This window comes from Amblyomma mixtum, chromosome 1 (genome assembly GCF_055824585.1).
Source record: "Amblyomma mixtum isolate Tamu chromosome 1, ASM5582458v1, whole genome shotgun sequence".
Lineage (NCBI taxonomy): Eukaryota > Metazoa > Arthropoda > Arachnida > Ixodida > Ixodidae > Amblyomma > Amblyomma mixtum.
The window spans coordinates 227,016,331-227,036,342 of record NC_143012.1 but is presented as its reverse complement, the minus strand read 5'-3'; the positions used below and the strand labels follow the sequence as shown (position 1 = coordinate 227,036,342).

Below are 20,012 nucleotides of genomic sequence, written 5' to 3'. Positions count from 1 at the left end.
TGTGCGCGTTAAAGAACCCCAGGTGGTCGAAATTTCCGGAGCCCTCCACTACGGCGTCTCTCATAGCCTTAGTCGCTTTGGGACGCTAAACCCCATAAACCAACCAAAAAAGTCCTTCTTCTGAGTAATGTTTAGAACGTGATATCAAGGGGCAGCTGCTCTGCTTACCGGTGATTCATTTGTCGAAGTTAAAAGATTTTTCGTCTATGTAGCCCATTTCCCTTATACATCTTTCTTGTCGTCTGCTTGGGTGCGGAGCGCAGAGCTTAACTTCCGGATTTACTAGAAAAGGTGCTGTAAAGCCATCCACTGGTGATTTTTAACAACTAGGCCTGCAGGCGACAAATATAACGGTGCAGTGAATTAGGAAGACCCTTGTAGAAACAGCCGCATTTGCATTGGACATTGAGAAGAAATCTCAGTACAAGCCAAATGGTCAGTACGTCGATGCAGAAGTGTATTCTGTGCTTCTCGTACGCAAACATTGCGGGATTACGACTAAATAAGAACGCTTTTAGCCGAAAGGTAACATCACATTTTCACACCTACAATGTTAAAACGGCTCGTAGACAAAGAATGTTTTGCGTACAAATATACACAGTATAGAATACCTTTGATTTGCTTGCCAGAAAGTATTTTATTGGCATATGGTGTAGGAGCTTTTTCGACATCCTCAGCATTAATCTGTCTCAGCTAATAGTTTATTTGTCAGATCATTTTAAGCCAAAATGACGCTTTAAAAGCTATTAGACAAGCGGGGAGCCGGAAGCGTAGCAACCATAGCATACTGTATGGTTGAGATAACGAGATTACGCACACAGGTCACTTATGTCTAATTGACATCGCGGGACTCAAAGCCGCAACTTTCAGCTGTTTTCACCGATTCAAAGCTCCTTATAGGACTTTTCAAACCTGCCTGCCTGCCTTTCAGTTCTTTTGCCTATCTCGCTTACTTTACTTCTGCTACAGTCGAGTATTGCGGCAATTTGGCGAAGCAATTAATGACGCTGTTTGTTCTCTGTACGCCAAGGTCGCCTTTATTGGGAAACACAGGAAGCACAGCAATAAAGGCTATATTGCCATCGACGACGTAGCATTTTCGGTTGCTTGCAAGAAACACAAGGAAGGTGAGCGGTTGTCTCTTCCTCGCGCTATTGTCACACTAGACTTTCATTGGAACAAATGACATCAGAACGTCGAAGTGTAGCATCAGGCCTCGCGGCTATAGTTAACCCTCGGGGATAGCTACCAGATGCCTTGCATACATATTACAACAAACTAGAACGGCTTATATCATCATGGCTTCTTGTGACTGTGGCAGTGTACACGACACTGGCGTTGTAGTTAGAGAAGACTTTGCCTTTTGAAATTTAGGCTTCAACTTTTTGTGGGCCGGCGATTGGATGGTTTGAATTTGTTTCGTTTTTTTTTTTGCAAATAAGAAGGCATTTATTTGCGCATAACAATGTCACTTCCTGCCTCCGCTTCTCTTCTACGTAAATTATTTATTTCGTCTTAGCTTAAGACGTAGGTTCCTTTCTGATCGTCTTAAGCGCTTTGGCTTACCTAGAGAAGAGACGTCCAAATATGAGTAGTTAAAAAAAGGGAATATCAGAACAATGTCCTTTCGTGGTTTACTGAGAAAGCACCTTAAATGATAAGGCATAAAATATGTACGTCTTCAGTTTTTTTATTGTGAGGAGTTCAGAGCACAATGTGCCACTGGGGGAAAGATGGAGTGGAACAACAACAAACTAGAAATAAAGTACACAGAAGTGCCATCATCACTGCGACAAGAAAATTCCGGGAGAAAAATTTCTTCCGTAATTTGTGGAGTATTGCCTATGTGGTATGGAGATTTTTGCGGTTTTTGTGAGGTTAGAAGCACAGAGAAAGCTTTTGTTTTCTGTGGCTAGTGTTTAGCGTTCAGTCGAGAGACAGTGGAAGTAGACCGATAATGCTGCCAGTAAACAGTTTTCTATTAATACTGCAATGTCGACTATTTTTTTTATCTTCCTGGCTCTTTTCTATGCTATAACTTCCCGCAGCTTTGGAAGCGACGCCAACACCAAAAACAGAACCGGAGGTCTGCGAAGAAAAAGAATTTTATTGCGCCGACAACTACCAATGCGTTTCGGTGACTGAAGTGTGCGACTTCAAGAAAGACTGTAGGAATGGAGCTGATGAATTCCGCTGCGGTAAGTGCTGCGCCTTTTTGAAACATACGAGCCGTACATTGATGGCCAGGTTGTGCAACGTAGGTGCCTGCGACTTTTCCACTGATATGTGCGGCCTGCAAAACGAAGACCGCAATGCGCGGTTCGGGTGGAAGTGGACAGGAGCTCTTGACGACCAGCGGAGACATTTCTTCGTTAAAAGCAATGGATCCGATGTGGATGACGGCTATGCAACCTACTCACTTCTCAACCGTGGTAATTACCTTTACTACGCATTTTTTGTGCCCTACAGCGTAACATGCAGAAATGCTAGAAGCATTGCCACATATTACGGTGCTGATGAAGCAAGGTAAGCGTTAAAGACCTAGCTGCAAGAGTTGCTCCGTAATTGTCTGCCTTTAAGGCGCCAATAATGTAAGGAATAATGCCAAGCACTTCTATGCGCTGCAATATATCTGTGATGTATTCTGCCGTAATCTTAAACAAATAGACAAAAAATTAAGAAAAACAATTTGTCTATATTGTCGAGAGTGGGTGTAAGCATGAAATTCATTGCAGGAAAGGTGCAAAGTATTCCTGCTATTCTTGGAGTTGGGTCTCTTGTTCTAAGTTAGCTTGGGACGATAATTATCCGAGTTTGCCGAGAATGGGAGCTACAAGAGTTTCACGCTTAATACGCTACTGAAGCCTAAATCAAATATGCTTAAAAGAAAGTCGGCGTATTTCATGGTAGTTGCGTGCGAGTTTAGTTTTTGAAAAGAAGGCACCACAACACCGCAACTGAATTGCTGCATACAGTGGGCTCAGGTGTTAGAAATTTGTCTACACAAAGTGCCTTGGTGTAACACGCAACTATGGAAATTCCCACGTTTGCGGCCCGCACTGTTATTGAAACTTCAGACGATGAAGCGGTATTCTAGAAAGAATATGAAGGGATTGCAGTCCCGAGTACTGTTCAAGAGAAATCAACATTTAAAATAGAACGATTATATAAAACAACACTGAGCTTTCTCCTTAAGTACAAAAATGCAACTACACCGCCGCTGACCAAGTGGCCAAACGGCCACGCGTCGCATGCGTATTGCTGCTTGTTGAAAATAAAAAAAAACTGAAGCCACGCTCATGCCATGCGGAGCGTACTTTTTTCTTAGTGCCCGCTTTCTTTTCCTCTTTAGTACGTTTCGCTGAGGAATACGTGCCAGCTATGCCATATTGTTACAGTTTGAACAGTGCCATGTCCCTTCGTTTTTTTTTCTGCACACTTATCACGGAAGCAACATTTCTCAAGTTGCTTTATCATCATTGCCTAGGCACCATAACAACAGTGTCTACTTTAGTCGCCTCGGCCGTGTTTTCCGCTCGTAACGTGCATGATTGCTGAAGGCTGGGAAGTCCCTACGGAGAAATTTGTAACCAGAAATCCCGGCTAAACACGAATTTCGGCATAATGCAGGTGCACCCCCGAGCACACCCAAGTCTATGGTGACGCCACCGCAGGGCGAGATCGGTCACCTTTGCGTCGTAACTTTCTACGCCTACATTCCTGATGTCCGTGAGTATGTTTTCCTATTTGGAGGACAAGATATGTGCTATTTTTTTTACACGTTATCGTGCCAAGGTACTAACACAATGAAACGTTTTAGAGACTCGAGTTCTCTTAAAAAAGTTCATTGTAGCTGCGCTTCACGACCCAATCATGTGCAACTGTTGCCAGCAGATGGAGCATGCCTGTCTCCAATACCACGACACATTTTGGGCTCTGGCGTACGCGACTGCGCAGCCATATCTTTTTTTTTTCCCGGATATTCTTGCCCCGTAAACTCTTGGGCTCCACTCAGGAACTCTCGCACACGAAAAGAAGACTGAAATTTCAGCCTAGTTGACAGCATCGGACTTGGTTCATAGCACAATAGGTCAGCAGTAAACCGTTTGGGCAGGAGTACAATATGTTTTAAAATAATTGTCCTGGGAAAAGCGGAGCCTGAAATATCGAACGAGCACAAGGAGTAGACTGAACTGCGCTGAACTGCCAACCCTGCTCTACTGAGAATGATTATAACCAACCAACTCACCCCTCAACATACCTTTCTCAAGTTATAAAATAGGTAGTTTTATCAATATGCGATTGTTCGAAGTGCGCAGTGATTAACACAAAAACGCATTCTTGGCCTCCAGCTCTCGCTTTCTCAGTACAGAATAAGGGGTTGGTGTTTGTATTCTCATCCTGAAGGATTCGGTGCGATCTTGCGACAGTGTGCAAACTTAGCACCTTACCGCTATCAGTACTCTCAACAGATGTTAGAAAAAAAAGCGGTTTGTAATTCTCGCTTGAAAGGCTTAGTCACCGCGTTTTTTTTCGTCAGCCATGAGTTTTGTATGACAAAAGCTGACATAAGAATCAGTACAATAATTCATTCGTGGATGCTTTATGATGCATCTGTTTTTAGCTTGTTTCTTCTTGCTTTCATTTTGGATCCAGGTTCACCGAATTAATGTCTTCTTTGTATCAAAGTCAGCTACATAACTCGCTTCACAGTAGAGCCTTTTTGGATCCCTGTGGTCATTTACCGGTTTGATTTGTCGCTACTAATGGAGCAATAAGCTTCCTCATAACGCGAACTTTTAGCAATGGTGGCGAACGCTCTAGAGTTTCTAGGAAAGCAGAATCTTCTACAAAGCACTGCCTGGCGAAGAAAGCGAGAACAAAAATTTGTTTTCTGATTTCACGTGGAATAGCACTAACCATATGATGTTGTGCTCTTTTTTTCTCTGTCGCTGCTCGTGTGGAGCAGGCCTGTAGGACGGCGAATTGCAGAGCGTAAGAAAGGATAGTGAGAGAGGTTTTATTCCTCGAAAGCAACCTACTTGGTTGACATACAAACCGAGGACGCACTTTCTAAATAACGAGCTCTTTCTGTGTTCGGTCGGGTGGACGCCACATTCTTGAGAGATAAGAACCTCACCCAGAAAGAAACTCACCACTCGGAAAGAAAGAGCGAAATTCCTGGTTAGTAGGTAAGCGTAAAATAACTGATAAATGAAAAACATTTAAACAACAGTGCTGCGAATAGTGGTTCTTGGTGGGACGAATAGGGCGATTAGTTTTAATGGTTTGTTGCAATCTGTGATAGGCTCAAGAAAAGTTTGTAGCTGAACGCCGTTAACACTCCAAAATATCTAAATGAGTTCGACTTCTTCTTCATTCTAGTGGTTCTAGTTTGGTTTATTAGCATTTAACGCCTCAAAGCGACTCAGGCTATGAAGGCCGCCGTAGTGAAGGGCTCCAGAAATTTCGACCACCTGGGGTTCTTTAACGTGCACTGACATCGCACAGTACACGGGCCTCTAGAATTTCGCCTGCATCGAAATTCGGCCGCCGCGGCAGGGATCGAACCCGCGTCTTTCGGGCCTGTAGTTGAGAGCCGTAACCACTGAGCCACCGCTGCGGGGCTCTAGCGAGTGGTTTCGAGAAGAGTAACTCATCTCTGAGTGGTGGTTGGTTGTAGTACACAGGTAGGCATCAAAGGCAGCTTGGTTTAACATTTTTTTTTGAAGGAATACTTGTGCGGAAAATTTGCCGTCACTCAGCGTTACCTCGAACTAGCGGTACTACTGCGTTTTTCGAAAGTACACGCAATGACGAGAACAATTTGGGATCGCCCCAATTGTCTCCTTGCCAGTGTACTACCTCTCCCGTGTACTGCGCGGTAAGAATACGGCATCTTTGGCGACGTGAGCTTAGTGCTCGGCCATTGAACCGAGAACAGACTTTTTTTGTAATGGAAGCCGGGTAGGGCTGGCACATCGACGGCTGTTAGTAACCTTCACTCCTCTTTCCCTTCTCACGAGTGAAAATTACGGAAATTCGGGTCACGCGCCTACCTTCTTACGCAGTCTGTTTCCGATGCACACCGGCATCAGCGTTTGGTTATTTTATTTTGTAAAGTTCCCACTGAAAAATCTACTGCCAACAGGGAAGGAGCATATCTCACCCTCATAGGCACCCACTTTATTTTTAAAGGGACACTAAAGGGAAATAACATGTGAAGCTGGGCAGACAGATCAGCCTCCAAAGATAGAAATTGTGTCTACATGCAATGACTCGCCTCGCGGACTCCTTTGACTGCACTTTCTCGTATCGCGCTGTTTCGAGGGCAATGCGTAAGTGCCATTAGAAAAGAAGGAAAGCGTAGCGGCTAGTGCTGCTGAGAATGCGAAGTATTTCGTTGCGCAGTTTGGCCACTCAGAGAGTGAGACTATGGCTAGTATGAACAAAAGCATTCTTGGACAAAAATTGAATGTTTGTTTATCCAAGGGTACTGTTAGAGAAATACCTAAGGCAATCGTGCATGCTTCCAATGTGTAGCAAAATCTTTGCTATAAAGTTTTTCCATCGCTCGCATAGAGTAGTTAAGACTGCCTTAAAAAACCAATGGGGAACGTTTTTGACTGTAGCATAAACGTTATTAACAAAAAATGCAATCCTGCCGAAGGGAGATCTGAGGATATATTGATTGTTGCAGTGAAATCCTACAATGTATGAAAAAAATGCGTTCATAAACTCTTCCCGGTTGAAAAATGCTTTTGTCGTGAATATCTGGGTATGTAAAAACCCGAACCCCAAGCTTTGCCGCGGTACTGTGAAAATAAGAGTATGCACAAAGTAAAAAGGGACGTCTGTTTAACCAAATGATCAGGGACCCCCGAAACATGAAATAGAGCACTTTTCTTTTACAGCGTCCTCTCAGCTCGTCTTCGGAGTATTGCGAAGTTCGACGGGCGACAACTGGCCAGAGAACATGGTTCCACTAGCAGTGGTGAGAGCAAGCGGAGCGAAATCCAGCTGGGTGAAGATCGCCGTGAAGACCGGAAGGTGGAGCCGGGGAGTGAGGGTGAGCATCGAAGTTGTGAGAATGCGCTGCTAGTGATAGTATAAACTTGAATGCTATCTTCACAGCGGCTCGGTCAATGTAAATATGTTTATGCTTCCTTATGCGGTTACGCGATATATGTTTGCCTACCGCCTTTTCACTGTGGTGTGGCCGGGTCCGCAGTAGTTGTGACCACCTGCTTTAACGAGACTTCTTTGTCACTCCACTCCACTGCCGATGCGTTAAAGCTAAATATACCAGCAAAAGAGTTAGCCTCTGAACGGCATGTTCGAGCACATGCCACTTCTGGGCAGAATAGGAACTGCGCTTTCCTGACACCTTAAACCACTCGGCCATCGCCGTAATACTGCGAACTTTCCCAATGATGTTTCGTCCGATAGTAAAAACATTCGTAGGCCCAGGTTTGATTACAATAAAAAGTGCCGGGATTGGTTAACTACATGAGAGCGCGTATCTTCCGCACACACGAAGTATGGAAAAACAATCTCCCCCTATTCGCCACACAGAAACAAAGGAAGCATTATGCTGCCATCTGTCGAGAATATACCGAATGGTAAAGCGCTTAGTTTCGGCACTGCTCGATAGACGGTTCTACATCTCTATCACTTTGGTGACGGACCACACGACGGACACGAAAAGCGGAAAAGCGTAGCGGGTAGCAAAGGGCGCGATTTAATTGTAGGTTTGAATTCCGCGTCTCTCCTTGACGACATTTAAGAAGTCACGCGATCATTCTACATCCAAGTGCTGCGCGACCTTTCAGCGTCTGCTGACTAAACCGGCTGTTCACGTCGGTGTTTGCATGTGTTCGCGACGGAAGAAAGTGCAAGCGTTATCAGTCAATAAGCAGATGCACAGGAACCTTTGAGTCGCGCGAATGCTCTCGATAAGCAGGTCATAGTGGCCTTTGAGAAAGTGTTCACTCCATGGGGATTCCGCGAGCCCGTGTCTTCATTTACTTGTGTGTACCAAACACAATTTTTTTCGCATATACTGGTATTCGGGAGCGCCGTGCAATTTTACTTCAGTGTAACGGGAAGAGCGCGGACGCCGCCGGACAGTTTTCATTTTCATGAACTTCCTAAGGCTCTCGCATTATTACACCTTACGTAGGCACTTTTTTGGTGTTAACCAGGCATATTTTTTTTCTGCTCCAGTTCTTCTACCAGGCGAACACGGAGGGCATCAGCATTGATCGACCGGAATATCTCAACTGTTATCGGAAGAACAGGAACCATGACCGTGAGTGCATTTAAAGGGCTGCACGTCAAATGATCGCGAACAACAAGCTTTCATGCAGCTTACTGACACTGCCATACATACAAACCTCGAAGGAGAACAAGCTCCTACTAAGCAGTACTGCCAAAACGCAGCCACTAGCAGCAAGTTTCTTTTTCTCTTCCGGTTGTGTTGATTAGTGCTTGTAATAACCTATGTAATCTTTTTATCATAGACGATTTTGCAAAAAATAATGACAAAAGAATTGCACACCAATATTGGAATACGAAGCGATTGGAGTCATGTGGTTGTTTTCTGTGACAGCAATAGTAGTGTCATACTGCCAGATAGCCGGCGCCAATTATTGCGACCGGGACCTGTGCAAAAGGGGGAGAGGAGAAAGCGAGGATGAAAGAGGGCGAGCCATAGTGCCAAATAAAGAGCGAGAAAAAGGAGAAGAGAACGACAGTGCTCCTAGTTGTGTAGAGAGTAACAAGGAAGGAGAGGGAACGACAAGCACTGCTAAAAGGGGGAGAACCATAATGGCCAACATGGTGGCGAACGAATAAGCTCGCGGTCGCAGCTACACCACATGAATTTGAATGATTGCTCGTCATTGGTTCTATTCTACTTTCTGCGCAAAGATAACATATCCAGAACGACTACTCAACAAATTTGCCATTGTTCTCCGCAGCACTATAAGAAAAGTAACATTCCACTTTGCTTTTCTCGGTTTCCATGACTCTAGGGTTCCTTTCTATAGAAACTGGGTTCATGTGTTTTTTGAGCACCATGCGTGTTTTTATTCCGGTAAGTGAAAGCACCAAAATTCTGTGAAAATACGATCAAAAATAGCCCGACCCTTTCAGAGCTATAGTAGCTATAGTTTAAGGAACACGTTCTATAGTTTCATATTTCACGTTCATGCACAGCTTTGTATAATAAAAAAAGGATTCATGATGTTGTTATGTCGGCCTTTCTCAGAGACGTTTTCGCGTGCTCACGCAACATACGTTTTAGCTGTGGCTAGGCCATGCTTAAGCACAGCTGAAGAGACAGCTCTGCTCTTGGCGCGCGCTACCATTTGCACCTAATAGCAAAATACTCGTCCACAGTAGTCTAAGACAAAGTACATTCTAGGATTCATACTTCAGCGAAACAGGCTCTCTACTTAGCATTCGGTTGTCCCCTGAAACTGCTGTAGATACTTGACGCAAGACGATGCAAATACAATATTATAGATGACAGCAGAGATGCTCCTATGGACTTTAGAACGGCTGCAGCCTTCGTGCCTGATAGGGACTGTGAAGCTGCTTGAAGGGGCAGAAAGGCCTGAGGCCTTTCTCTGAGGCCTGGAGGCCTCAGAGAAAACGCGTTGCATGCATTGCATTTTGTGTTGAGATTATTATTCTCTTTCCTGTGAAGCCAGTAAGATTACCGTCCCTTGGAATCGACTGCGAAATGCTGTCGAAGTTTTTAAAAGTCGTTATAATGGTGGAAAACGCAGAGTAAGAAGGTGGAACGTCCATTTGTGTAAGTGGATGGAAAGCTTGAGAACTGTGTAACAACTCGCCACGCACTCTGGAGTCGTTCATGTGCCCTATCACTACGCGGGCAACTCGAAGAATTGGTAAGTGCTGAGTGTATACGAAATCTATACGCAGCGTCTAAATTATATACAACAGCATACACGATATAGGCCGCAGGGAGGATGCATAGATTGAAATATTTGTGTATACAGGTGAAATTAAGGAGGCGTTCTTGCCGTGGTCATATGAAATACCAAGGTCCAATGAAGTGTAACCAAATATTTACTGTGTACCAAATGCAGTTGCCTAATAGTGTAGAACTGATAGGGCATCGACGTGCTGTCACGTACACGTTTCAAAACATTTAGGAACTTGGGGCTTTGTCAACAGCAGTAATGGTCTAATTCTCCCGTCCCTCACCATGTTCCTTCAAAATTGTTACAGCTGAATCTTCGCTATGTTTGCAGTCAAGGACTATGGAAGACACGCAGCGATTTTATAACTGCTTTTCAGACATAAAGCGCTTGCGAGTGGACTGCGACTTCTCCGAGCCTCTGGAATGCGGTTGGTTCCCCGAGGGCGAGCTGGCCGAAGTGAGCTGGATCCTACAAGTGGGGGGCGTTGGGAAGTCCATGTGGCAGCCAGCTGAGAGATTGCCAGGCGGTAATGCGTAACGTTACTTCTTTAATGCGTAGTTTAGTTTCACTATCAAAAGATAAGAAAACAACTTGGGGCCACCTTAACTACATTCATAAAGACGAAAATGTGACAGCATTTGGAAGTTGGCCTGTTAAGAAATATTTTAAAAGTCCCTCCAAATTTTACAAGTTGGCCCACCCCAGAAAATGCATTCAGGTGTATTAGTGGTGATTAGTGGGTGGATAAAGGTGCGTTAGTGGGAATTTGTGAAGAGATAAAGATGATTAGTGGGTGGATTAACGTCGATTAGTGGAGATTAATGGGTGGAATAAGGTGATTTAGTTTGTAATAGTGGGGGAATTGATGTGAAAGACTACGTCGGGTTAGTATAATGCCTTTTGACAACTCAATAGAAGGTACTCGAGCATTCTAGTCTTCAGATCTTCAAATGTGGTGCTGCTGATGATGACATGACTATCTAGACCTGCCAAGTAATTTAGTTTCGGAGAAACCTGGTGCTTTCTGCAACATGATAACCTAAACTCTATAACATTAAAGTACAAACATTTCCGCCTATACATATAACTGCTGCCCGGGGGAACAATTTAGCCAAGTAGTGGAATTGCAGATTGGCAGCTTGTAATATGTGATTCATCACTGCTGGGTAGGTTGCACTAGCAAAATATTCTCGGTCGAGTTAAAACAGAAAAAGCTTACTTAGCTGTATGGTTTTGGGCAATGGGTTTGCGCTGCTTCAATACTTGTACACAATAAAAGAATAGTCATTATTTAGCTCTATATCGACCATGCAATGACTAGCACGGCAACAAGCTTTAATGCAGTCATTTAAACCAGGAAGTCTGCGCATTTGTAAGTTGTGCGCCATTTTCGTTATGATGCCGGTGAATTTTAGGAGAACTGAGTAAAGAAGCACATGTCTGGAGGTTCATAGGTGACAGGACGATCCCTTCAGTGTAGTGCACGTTAACATAGCCTGAATTGTACTTGTATCCTTAGAAAAAGCAACGAAGAAACCGCTTTTCGGGAGCAAATGCTGAGAGCTCTGTTTATGGTCAGGATTAATTTGGGAATCACTGTTTTCTTTCAAAGCGCGTTCACATTAGTTGCGAACAGTGTAAATGATATTGCTAAGGTGCGCAAGTTAGACCGCCATCGTCAAAGGATTTTGTCAGAACAGCACGAAAATGGGTCGCCGTTAAAAATGCCGGTATCAACTTAAGTGACGACATGCTTCACCGAACAAAATAAAGTGCTCGCTTGGTGAAAGTCCAGCATGAAGTGAAGTAATGCAAGTCAGATCTTGAAAAAAAAAGGCAGGGTTTCATCACCAGTCATAGAAACACTGCTTCCTTAAAGAAAATCAGTTCATTCAAGAGGAGTTTAAAATGAGAGACTACGCCCGCTATGTGAAGATAAAAACTTAACGACACGGCGTAACAATGAAAATGTAAAAACATCACATATGAATAGCGTAGCCAGGTCTTTGGCAAAAAAGAGCAGCACTATCATATTCTCCTGCTGGCTTACGATGTGTGAGTGTTTAGACCTGGTGAGTACGTAAATAGGTACGTACCTAGTTAGCATGTCTTGTGTCATTCAATTTGCAAGAGGACACGAAGTAGGAAAACAATAGGTGTTCTACAATCGTTTCATATCGACAGAAAACGGATTGCAAGCGAGTGTCTGTTCTTTGTACAACATAGTGTTCGGTACTTGGATTCTTAGGAAACATTTCTGAAGTAATCCTGACCCATTATTTGTATTCGGTCGCAGGAGGTTACATGTACGCTAAGAACACATTTCCATCCAAGAAGACTGCTCGCCTGGTATCAATTAAAATGGCTCAGACTCCCGGAGAAGGCCAGTGTTTTTCTTTCTGGTAAGCATGCTGAATATTTGCGAAACGTTTGCCTCCTGATATCGAATGCGTGATTTAGTGATATTTACGACGGCAGCCGAACAATTAGAAATAACCACTTACACTGTACCTGGAACGAAAACTAAGAAGCATTCTTGCTTCGTTTCTGCACCACGAGTGCCGAAAAGTATTCTGCCGTATGTGATGGAAGGGTAATAAACGCTCCATGAAAGCGCAATTCTGTCACCATGTTGTTATTTCGTAATAATATTACTGTACACAAATCGCGGCTAATTTTTGTTCCGAAGCAAGGGAAATATCTCGGAGCTTCATTAAACATGGTTACAAAAGCGCTGTCGTTGTTGGTCTTCGCCTTATGCCCAAAACGTTGTTCTCCGGAAAACTGTGTCTATTTATTGATTTCACTACTTTTGTTCTCGCGGTCCAGGTAAATGCAAAATTTGAGAGCATACTTCATTAATTCCTAAATTACATAAGCAGTTGTGCTGATGAAGTTTCTGAATACAGGAAGTATCTAGATCCAGTTGTTTGCATGTAAAAAGGAGCACATAGGATTTTACATTTTCAAAGTGCACTGACTTTACAAATCTTTTATTTGAATAGTTGAGATTAATACCGTTGAACTGTGTACACATACCAAAAACTGAGCATTAGCACAGAATATTCTAGCGTGTAATGACCCATTCCCTTAGATGTTTTAAGGCTTCCCATCAGAACTGCAGAACTGCAAGAGCTGCAGCACACCGCAATTTTATCTCCCAGTATGCCATAACTCAATACTCGAGGATTAACCGAATTCGAGGGTGCTTAATTCTGGAATGGAATTTCTAATAATTTAGCAACTAATAGTAAATTTTCCCTGTCACTTAAGACATCCTCGCTGGAGGAGCAGAAAGACTGTAAACCGTTGCTATTTTGAAGCAATCATCTGAAATTCTTTTGTGAACCGTTGCTGTTCTATGTCTGCTTGTCCTTGCACCATAGTCCATATTGGACCCAACAAGCCTTCTGACAATGGATCGCAATAATTATTATTTTCAGGGTATGCAGAACGATCAAAAGAAAAAAAGAAGAAAAGAGCGCATTCTATAGCTAAATCATTTATGCAAAGGGCTGCCTGCGTAATGTGTTTATTCCCGGATATTTTCATGTTTTTATTCTTTTAAATCGGTAACTGGATCTGGCTGATTATGGGCTCTTTTTAGATAGTTGATATTTTACGCTTTCTGCGTTCGTCTCGTTCCAGTTTTGACTCAGTGAATTTGTGAAGATTTAGTGCCAAGTCTTGTACGTGTGTTTTCTCATGACGAGTAGTCAAAACTAAATTTTGTTATTGAGTTCGTCTCGTCTTGCCTTCTAACCCTGAGCTGATTTGCCTTACGGCAGGTGGGTGCACAAATTTAAATATATCACCTAGTGTGAGTGGAGAATTATTTGAAACTAGTCGCCTCTGCTGTGCTATTCCTTCCCATGTGTTTGTCAGCGGCCGAGGAGTGCAATTGTAAATATCAAAGACCACAAAAATTAAGTGCTTTAGATCACTGAGATTACTGGCGCAGTGAATCTCCAGAGAACTACCTGCAAAAAACGCCAGAAAAAAACACTTGATCGATTAGGAGTGACCTCAGTGTCTTTCTTTCCATTCGCAATCATAGCCTTGACAGCTGTTTTTACCTGGGAATAGTTATGCACTGAATGGACGACTGAAATCAATTTACGCAGGTAAAGCAACTTTCCTTCGTGTGTTAATGCTATCGGTTGTTCTCCTTTTTGTCCACAGCGGTTCTTCAGTCCTTGTGTCTCACTGTGTCTTAATGCCGGGTTCCACGACAGGTACAACTTGTGGCACCCGAACAGCGGCTGTTTAAACGTCTCCCGCCATGTGCCAGACATGATGCCAAGCCACCTTTGGGCACGCTGTGGACCGCAGGGGAAAGAATGGCAGCAAGGAAAGGTTTATTCACGTTCGGATACCTCTTATCAGGTACATGTCAGTTTTCTATCATGGGCTTTACTTCCCTCTGACTTGAAGAACGCTTGGGTTTGCTTAATTTACGATGCCATTGCACGGTATTTCAGCAGTAACGATAATTTTGTTGTTAATAAGACATCCTATATAAAGCAGCCTTAATAAGACATCCACTGCTGCATATAATTGCACGATATATCTTCAGACGCCTGCCTTCACCAACCGAAATTTTACTTCAGGAAAGCAATGTGGTTAATTAACGAATCAATAATTTCTCTGAAAAGAATTCTTTTGTGAGAAACATCACGAATTTCAAGATATGTTAGGAGCAGTAATTGTGTGTGTGTGTGCATGTGCGTGCGCGTGTGTGTGTGTGTGTGTGCGTGCGTGCGCGTGCGTGTGTGTGTGGTGTGTGTGTGTGTGTGTGTGTGTGTGTGTGTAGGAGGAGACTTTAATGGATAATGGAGAGGTCTGCCTGGTTATAGGCCTGGCATACTACTCCAGATGAGGATGAAAGAAGACGGTGAAAGAGGGAAGAGGGTGAAAGAGAGAGAAAAAAAATAAAAAAAGGTGACATCAAACATACTCAACGCTCACGCACTCTCACACACACATACACACAAGTATGTCGCTAAAACCGTGTCCCTTAGATGACTATCAAAGTATGTCCGCTAAACCCGTGTCCCTTAGAAAAACTAAAAAAGCTTTTGTCCCTCGCTCAGCCGAAGTCGCATCAGTACAGGGTCCAAGGACATGCTCTAGGTGCACAGGGTCGTCCTGACGAAGTCCTAAAGCACCTAACAGTGCCTTGCGATGAGTATTAAAGATTTGGCAGTGGCAGATCAAGTGTTGAATATCTTCGCGCACACCACATGTCGGGCAGAGAGGGCTACTTGATACACCAATTTTATAAACATAGAATTTAGTAAAGGCAACGTTCAGACGAATTCGGTGCAGGCAATTACAGTCACGTCTATTTAAATTGCGGGGCATGCGGAATTCACAAGCGGGGTCGATGCGAAAGAGGGGTCTGTATTGACGCCGCGGATCACACCACAAAGAGCGTTGCGTCTGCCAGGCTTTAGTAGCGAGAAGTCTCGCGCCATCTCTACGAGAAACGGGTATCGGTAGGAACAAGGAGGTGCCGCCATGCGCCGATCTTGCTGCACCATCAGCACGATCATTGCCTGCGAGTCCACAGTGAGCGGGTAACCACTGAAGCACAACACGGTGACGTAACTCACAGGCCTCGGTGTGTAACCTATTCAAGTCATCGACGATCTGCTCCTGAAGGCTTCCTGGTGAATTTATCGCCTGTTGTGCAGCGCGAGAGACACTGAAGATAACCCACGCTGTTGGCGGTTGTTGTAGGATGTAAGTAATTGCAACACGCAGAGCAGCCATCTCGGTAGCAGTAGTCGAGGTGCGGTGACTGAGTATCGCTGAAATTGTGGTGCACGTTGACGGAATCCAGACGCCAATCGCAGATGATAAGGATGTGACAGAGCCATCATTGTAGATTTGACGGTACGCATTGTAGCAACTATGAATGTGCTCAAGCGCAAAGTATTTAAGTGCAGGATTGGGGGTGTTTGTTTTTCTTTTAATGCCAGGGATTGTGATCTTATTTTGCCATGCTGCATACTTCCAAGGTGCGGTGGAGGTTGTGACAGGACGCTGGTACTGTGATGGGAGAATGTTAGAAATTTCCTCCACGCAGTACTCAGCGAGTGGGTGGTTTGGTACACGAGCCACAAACCGCACCTGGGCACGAAGGAGCTCCTGGGTTAAGAGCACTGATGCCGATAGACGTCTGCTCTCAGCTAGAGTACCCATTGTGGAGGTGTTTTTGGGAAGGCCGAGACAGATTCGCAAGGCTTTAGCTTGAATGGCTTCAATAATTTTAATATTTGTTTGCGAAATACCCTCAAGAGCTGGGAGACTGTACCGCAGAAGGCCTTCACAAAGCGCTCCATACAGTCGAAGTAATGATGGTGTAGAACAGCCTCTTCTGCTGGTGGAGAGCATACGAAAAATAGTCGCGTAAGAGCAGAGCTTGACTTTCATCTGTTGCACATGTGGGGACCATGACAGTGACCTGTCAAACGTTACTCCCAGAAATTTATGGGTTGTGACGTACGATATTGGAGTACCAGCTACTTTCAGCACGTAGCGCGAAAGATCACGCCTTGAAAATGCAATTGCTGAGCTTTTATCGGATTACATGGTGAGACCGCGCTTGCTTAAGAATGATTCAATGCAGCCTATTGCCCTCTGTAGACGGGCATGCATAATGCACCTATTGCGTCCGGAACACCATATACAGATGTCATCTGCATAAAGAGAGATTTGAACTGTCGGTGGCAAGCATTCTTCCAAGCCAACAAGTGAGAGATTGAAAAGGGTGGGACTTAGTATACCCCCCTGAGGTACTCCGCGAGATATTTGATTCGGAGCTGTGTCACCTTCACTTGTTGACATAAAAATCGATCTTTCCTGAAGATAGTCACGCAGCCAGTTATACATGCGTCCAGTAATGCCAATTGATTATAAAGATGAGTGAATTGCCTCATGTGTGACATTGTCAAATGCTCCCTTCACGTCAAGAAACACTGCAATGGTCATAGACCACACTGCTTTGCTGCGTTTGACACAATTGGCAAGGGCAATAACATTGTCAATGCTGCTGCGTCCTTTTCGAAAACCAGACATGGTCGGAGGATAAATTCTCCTGTCCGTCAGGTCCCAGGTTAAACGGGAGTGAACCGTTTTCTCCATCAACTTACCGACGCAACTTAGAAGGGCTATAGGACGATAGGCGTTTAAGTCAGTTGATGGTTTCCCAGGCTTGAGGATAGGTATGACACGCGCACGCTTCCACGTTTCAAGGCGGCCGAACTCCCAGGAGGTGTTATAAACTGCGAGGAGTTGAACCTTGGCGCTAGTTGTGAGGTGAGAGAGGGTAGTGTAGCTTATGCCATCTGGTCCAGGGCAGGATCTTTTATTGGTAGTTGCCAGAGCCGCATGAAGTTCATCCATAGTGAACGGTTCGTCAAGGAGGGCGGTGTTAGGTGAAGAGATAAAGATTTAGGGAGATAGTGGCACCAATACGGCTAATGAACGAGCAATTATCTTAGAACAGAAAGCCTCCGCTGCGTCGAGACGAGAAATATTCGCATTCAGAGCTACGCACTCAAAAGGATTTAATGGAGCCGGCTGACTACTGAGGCTGCGCACAGTGCTCCAAATCTTCGAAAGAGGCTTTCTGGGATCAAGCTTTGCGCAGAAAGATAGCCATTCCAGTCTTGCGAGTTTGTCCAAATGGCGCTGAACATGTTTCTGCGCACGCCTAGCAACGCTGTTGTCTTCTCTGTCATTGGTCCTGCGTGCTCGTCTCTCTGCTCTGCGGCGAATTGCTCGAAGTCGCTCATATTCAGCATCTATACTTGAGCACACTGTTTGTAGGGTTATAACTTTAGTGCTGGTCGTTTTAGCACGTGCTACAGCATCAATAAAGTTTTCATAATCAAGGTGGGAGAGCTCCAATTTCTCTACAGTGTCAGAGAAAACATCCCAATTCGTGTAGCGTACCTTACGCCGCTCGGAACTTAAAAAAGCACCACCAACCTTAATGTACGTAGGTAGATGATCGCTGCCATGAGATTCTATGTCCACATTCCAAGTTAAGACGACAGATGCGCAGAAATCATAGAAATGTCAAGGGCACTGGACCTTGCACTTTGATGAAACGTTGCCTGGCCGTTGTTGAGGTATGCATGTATGTATGTATGTATGTATGTATGTATGTATGTATGTATGTATGTATGTATGTATGTATGTATGTATGTATGTATGTATGTATGTATGTATGTATGTATGTATGTATGTATGTATGTATGTATGTATGTATGTATGTATGTATGTATGTATGCATGCATGCATGCATGCATGTATGTATGTATGTATGTATGTATGTATGTATGTATGTATGTATGTACGTACGTACGTACGTACGTACGTACGTACGTATGTATGTATGTATGTATGTATGTATGTATGTATGTATGTATGTATGTATGTATGTATGTATGTATGTACGTACGTACGTACGTACGTACGTATGTACCTATGTATGTATGTATGTATGTATGTATGTATGTATGTATGTATGTATGTATGTATGTATGTATGTATGTATGTATGTATGTATGTATGTAAGTATGTATGTATGTATGTATGTTTGTTTGTATGTATGTATGTATGTATGTATGTATGTATGCATGCATGCATGCATGCATGCATGTATGTATGTATGTATGTACGTACGTACATACGTACGTACGCACGCACGCACGCACGTACGTACGTACGTATGTATGTATGTATGTATGTATGTTTGTATGTCGGGATTTAATATTAGATGTATAAGCTGTGATTAAAAAGCATACATCGAGAGCCAAGTGGTGTGAAAGATGGCATGATCTCAATCATGCACTATGCTACTGCATCGGCAGCCTTCGTTTTTCCATTATCGGTCTCTGAAAACTAATTAGAACAATTACTTTCTCTATGCTCTCTAGCGAGGTGATGCCTCTTCAGTTAAGGCGCGCTGTGATTGGATGCCAGCATAAATGAAAAATATATGATTAATAGAATTTGACGCAATTTCAGTGATTTTTTTTTAAATTTTAGAAGGGTACATCCGTCTCTCGTTTCCGAGCTCGGCTTTTCGCACCATAACGGATGCAAGTTTGTTAATTTTGTTTTTAATGCTGAAGAAAGTGAAAAGTTCTGAGCTGCTGAAGTTAGTCTATTTCTGGGCATAGTGGGGAGCGAACTTTGCAACAGTAGTCGATGCAGAGTTATGGGATTAATTTAATAATTGATCCCACTAATTACGACCACCAGTGGTTTTTTAACGTGCACTGATATGGCACAGTACACGGGCCTTTGACATTTCGCCTCCATCGAAATGCCATCGCCGCGGCCCCTTTCGAATCCGCATCTTTCGGATCAGCAGCCAAGCGCCATAACCACTGAGCCACCGCGGCGGCTTGGAGGGCTTCAAGTAGGGAGAACGCTGGTAAGGGGGAGTCGTGGGCAGTATGGCCGTCCTTGCGACACTTTAACGCGGAAAGAGGGTGAGGTCTGCGGGACGTGCTGTTAGAGTAAAAGGAAAATATTGCTTGCTCTAAATATAATGGTTTCAAATTTGTACATACGAGATAGATTTGCACCAAATTTCAGAATTTCAATTACTGGACCCCGAATACCATATCTAGAAATTCGTGATGTTTTAATCAAAACATAACTTTTAAGAAAAATATGATGGTGTGCAGAGTACACTTACCAGACATTTTTATGCCAAACTCCTTGCATTTTTCCTACCTTGTGAATTTTTGCAGCTCGTGTTCGAGGCCCTCCTCATCCCTCATATTCCCGGAGTAGTCGCCATAGACGAGCTGACGCTAAAAGATGGCACCTGCGAAGATGAAGCATGTATGCTTTATAATTTTGACTTGGCAATACTGTCTCTAATACGTGGTCGTTTATCGAAAACCGGTAGTGGTTCCTATCAGCTAGGACTATCGGAAGCTCATTTTGCAGCTGCAAATGATTATAGAAGGGCACAGACGTCCTTGGTCTCAAAGTATAACAACCCTGGTATACAGGAGAGTTTTGAGACCT

General features: G+C 43.8%; 2 protein-coding genes across 2 annotated transcripts in view; one reads left to right on the top strand and one right to left on the bottom strand.

The window, feature by feature from the left end:
• The window catches only part of LOC149371085 (heat shock 70 kDa protein 4-like), an 82,804-nt gene that overhangs the window by 43,856 nt on the left and 18,936 nt on the right, over positions 1 to 20,012 (bottom strand). The window contains exon 2 of the mRNA XM_089584711.1: positions 19,713 to 19,806. The gene's annotated coding sequence lies outside the window, so the exon portion shown is untranslated. The remainder of the gene's footprint in view (positions 1 to 19,712; positions 19,807 to 20,012) is intronic.
• Positions 2,088 to 20,012, top strand: part of LOC149371084 (MAM and LDL-receptor class A domain-containing protein 1-like) — a 56,097-nt gene continuing 38,172 nt past the window's right edge. The window contains exons 1-9 of the mRNA XM_089584691.1: positions 2,088 to 2,198; positions 2,262 to 2,432; positions 3,631 to 3,729; positions 6,915 to 7,069; positions 8,227 to 8,311; positions 10,330 to 10,479; positions 12,250 to 12,355; positions 14,189 to 14,339; positions 19,730 to 19,823. Coding sequence (XP_089440817.1) covers positions 2,285 to 2,432; positions 3,631 to 3,729; positions 6,915 to 7,069; positions 8,227 to 8,311; positions 10,330 to 10,479; positions 12,250 to 12,355; positions 14,189 to 14,339; positions 19,730 to 19,823 — 988 coding nt within the window. The 5' untranslated portion in view covers positions 2,088 to 2,198; positions 2,262 to 2,284. The remainder of the gene's footprint in view (positions 2,199 to 2,261; positions 2,433 to 3,630; positions 3,730 to 6,914; positions 7,070 to 8,226; positions 8,312 to 10,329; positions 10,480 to 12,249; positions 12,356 to 14,188; positions 14,340 to 19,729; positions 19,824 to 20,012) is intronic.